Raw genomic sequence first — 2,678 nt, forward strand, 5'->3', positions numbered from 1 at the left:
TACGTCGTAGCGGGCGGCGTACTTGCGTTTGCGATCGAAGTCGATTCGATTATGCTTACCTGCCGTGTTCATGCCAACGGTAAAGCACTTGTTCAGGCGGCAATACGGACACCAATTGCGTCTCGCTTTGTCGACGAAGCACGCTCCGGTTCCGGCTGAAAAAATAAGGGGCGGAATCGCGAGACGATCCGGTGGATCTCCGTGATCAGCTGGAATTACGGTACGGTAGGAAAAGAGGAGAAATCTGGCGAACCTATGCAGGTGAATAGAGCGCCGCGACGCACCGACCGCTTGAAGAAACACGAACAACCGTCGCAACAGTAAACCCCGTAATGTTTCCCGTAAGATCGGTCGCCACAAACCTTGCAAGCAACCGGCGTCGGCAGCGTTCTTCCTGCGATCCGCGACAAGCAATCGAATTAGTCGATGTTCTCGATCGGGCGAATCGTACGTCGAGCACTTACCCATCTTTCTCCCGCGGAGAATCGCAGACAGCGCGGAATATTTGGAAGCGAGGAGAGAAGCAAAGACGCGAGAACAAGACAAGAGGGACGAGAGAGCTCGGCGGGGTTCGTCCAGCAGGACGTCGAGGGTTGGACTGATGGCGCGCACACGGTGCAACGAGACCACGAGAGATCGTGAGAGAGTATGAGGGGCGCGCGAACGTCAGCCGGGTCGTCAGACCGCGAAAAGACAATATTTACCGAGCATCGTGGAGAAATCCACGTTGGCGACAGGTTCGAGAGCGGGAGGTAGCGCAACGCTTCGAAGGACGACGCGTCTCTCCTTCGACAAACGACAAGACGAGGTCGAAAGCTATTCTCTTTATTGCGCGTCGGAAAACTAATCATACAGGAACTGTACAAAAAAGCTGACATTTCTTCGAAGCGGATAGGTCGTTCGCGCGCCTTGGATTCGCCGCGTTCCATGCGCGATCTATCGGTCGATCAAATCGTCGACACGCCTCTAAAACTAGTCTACCGTAGAAATCTACGTCGATTACGAATCGACTCGCGATTTTTATTTACAATCGAGTACCTTTCGTTGGCGAATACATGTATACCGTTCGACGAACGTAAGCGTCAAACGTGTCAGAACGACCGTGTCACGACGCCGAAATCGATGAAAGTCGGTCGATAGCACCTAGTGTGTGGTCGCCACGACGTTTCCTTTTTCTCTTTTCGAGGGACGAAGACGACGAGAAAACTAAATATACGGCGGCGAATCGTCGACGAACGATCGACGAAAGCATAAACCTCGCTTATCCATTCGGCCGGTTCGCTTATCGGTCGCGTACGGTATATTGCGCGTAACGTACGCGGCAACGCGACAACGACGAACGACAACGGACGAGCGAGAAACGAAAAACGAAATGCGACGAAACGAGCAACGCACGACAACGACGAACGAACGCGCTCGTCGTCCGTTTCGCGTCGGCGATTGGCGCATCGCGGACATCGTCCCGTCGATTCTTCGACGTTGAGATCAAATTACGTGGAGGCTAACAATTTGGCAGCCGCGGTAACGTGATGTTGATGATGATAGGGAGCTTCCTGGCTCCCGTAGTACGTTTGCTGTTGATGCTCGCTGGTCGCCACCCCCAGTTGATGAGGATGCTGGTAATACGAGGAATACGGTTGACCGACAATGCCGTCGCAACTTCGCGGTTCGGTTTTTACGGTAGCTACGCTTCCGGTCGCCAATAGAGACGTATGCCCGAGATAGACCGGTCTGTCCGACGAACTGGACGCGCCACCGGCGGTCGATTTGGACACCTCGATTTGATGTTGCTGCTGTTGTTGCTGTTGCTGTTGCTGTTGCTGTTGCTGCTGCTGTTGCTGCTGTTGCTGCTGTTGCTGCTGTTGACTACCCTTCAATTCTGTGAATGGCAGAAAGATCGCCGTGTGGAAAACGAACGAATGGCGAAAAGGATCGCGAGGACTGTGGATTCCGTGCTTACCCGTGGACGGAGAAGAAGCGGCCGAGACGGCGGTTGTTTCGTGATCCACCGTGGACGATCTGACGTTCGACTCGGGCGTTTTCTTCGGTTTTCGTTTTCGCGTCTGAATACCGTCTTTGCGCATCGCGCGAGGTCTGTTGACGCCGTGCAGCTTAAAGTAGAGACCGCAAGCGTTGCAAACAGGTTCGCCTTCGTTGTTGCGCCTCCAGAGAGTGGTAGTGAGGGTACCGCAATTCGTGCAGCACAAACCCAAACGCCTGGTGGCTGTCTGAAATCAGCGAGCGACATCCGCACGGGTTCGTGGTTCGTAATGGTAGACGGCCCGCGACTAAAACGCGATCCACGCAACGACACGGTTGCTTTCCATCATCGACTTACCAGCCGTTTGGACGGCTTTATCAGCGGTCTGTTCATTCCGTTCATCTTGTGATAGAGTCCGCACGCGTTGCACAGATAATGCCCGGTGCCGTCCCTCCTCCAAAGCGGCGTCGATATAGCCCCGCAATTAACGCACTCGCGACCCTCGCCGAATTGAAAATCCATCGCGGTGTCTGAAACAATCGAGGAACGCCGGTTTTTCGCGGAACGATGGGTGGTGAACGCGCGCGACTTTCTCCCCCCTCGCGCCAGCAGGTCGTCGACGTTGCCGAAATCGCGCCGAGAAATCGCTCCACCACTTTTATACGTACTTTTATCGGATATGGAAGAGGCGCGGCGC

The 2,678-nt window shown here is 54.5% G+C and overlaps 2 protein-coding genes across 2 annotated transcripts in view; both read right to left on the reverse strand.

Moving 5' to 3' along the window:
• Positions 1-660, reverse strand: part of LOC105681506 (photoreceptor-specific nuclear receptor) — a 2,944-nt gene extending 2,284 nt beyond the window's left edge. Inside the window, exons 1-3 of the mRNA XM_024371105.2 lie at positions 465-660; positions 254-394; positions 4-155 (exon numbers count right to left, since the gene is read on the reverse strand). Coding sequence (XP_024226873.1) covers positions 4-155; positions 254-394; positions 465-468 — 297 coding nt within the window. The 5' untranslated portion in view covers positions 469-660. The remainder of the gene's footprint in view (positions 1-3; positions 156-253; positions 395-464) is intronic.
• Positions 661-809: 149 nt separating this feature from the next.
• On the reverse strand, positions 810-2,668 carry LOC100745190 (GATA-binding factor A). The gene is made up of 3 exons (XM_003493443.4): positions 2,339-2,668; positions 1,961-2,228; positions 810-1,879 (listed from the first exon to the last, which is right to left on the reverse strand). Exons 1-3 carry the CDS (start codon positions 2,501-2,503, stop codon positions 1,491-1,493), a joined length of 822 nt encoding a protein of 273 aa, XP_003493491.2. The 5' UTR covers positions 2,504-2,668; the 3' UTR covers positions 810-1,490.
• Positions 2,669-2,678: the final 10 nt, after the last annotated feature.

This window comes from Bombus impatiens, unplaced genomic scaffold, assembly GCF_000188095.3.
Source record: "Bombus impatiens unplaced genomic scaffold, BIMP_2.2 scf_1096, whole genome shotgun sequence".
Classification (NCBI taxonomy): Eukaryota; Metazoa; Arthropoda; class Insecta; order Hymenoptera; family Apidae; genus Bombus; species Bombus impatiens.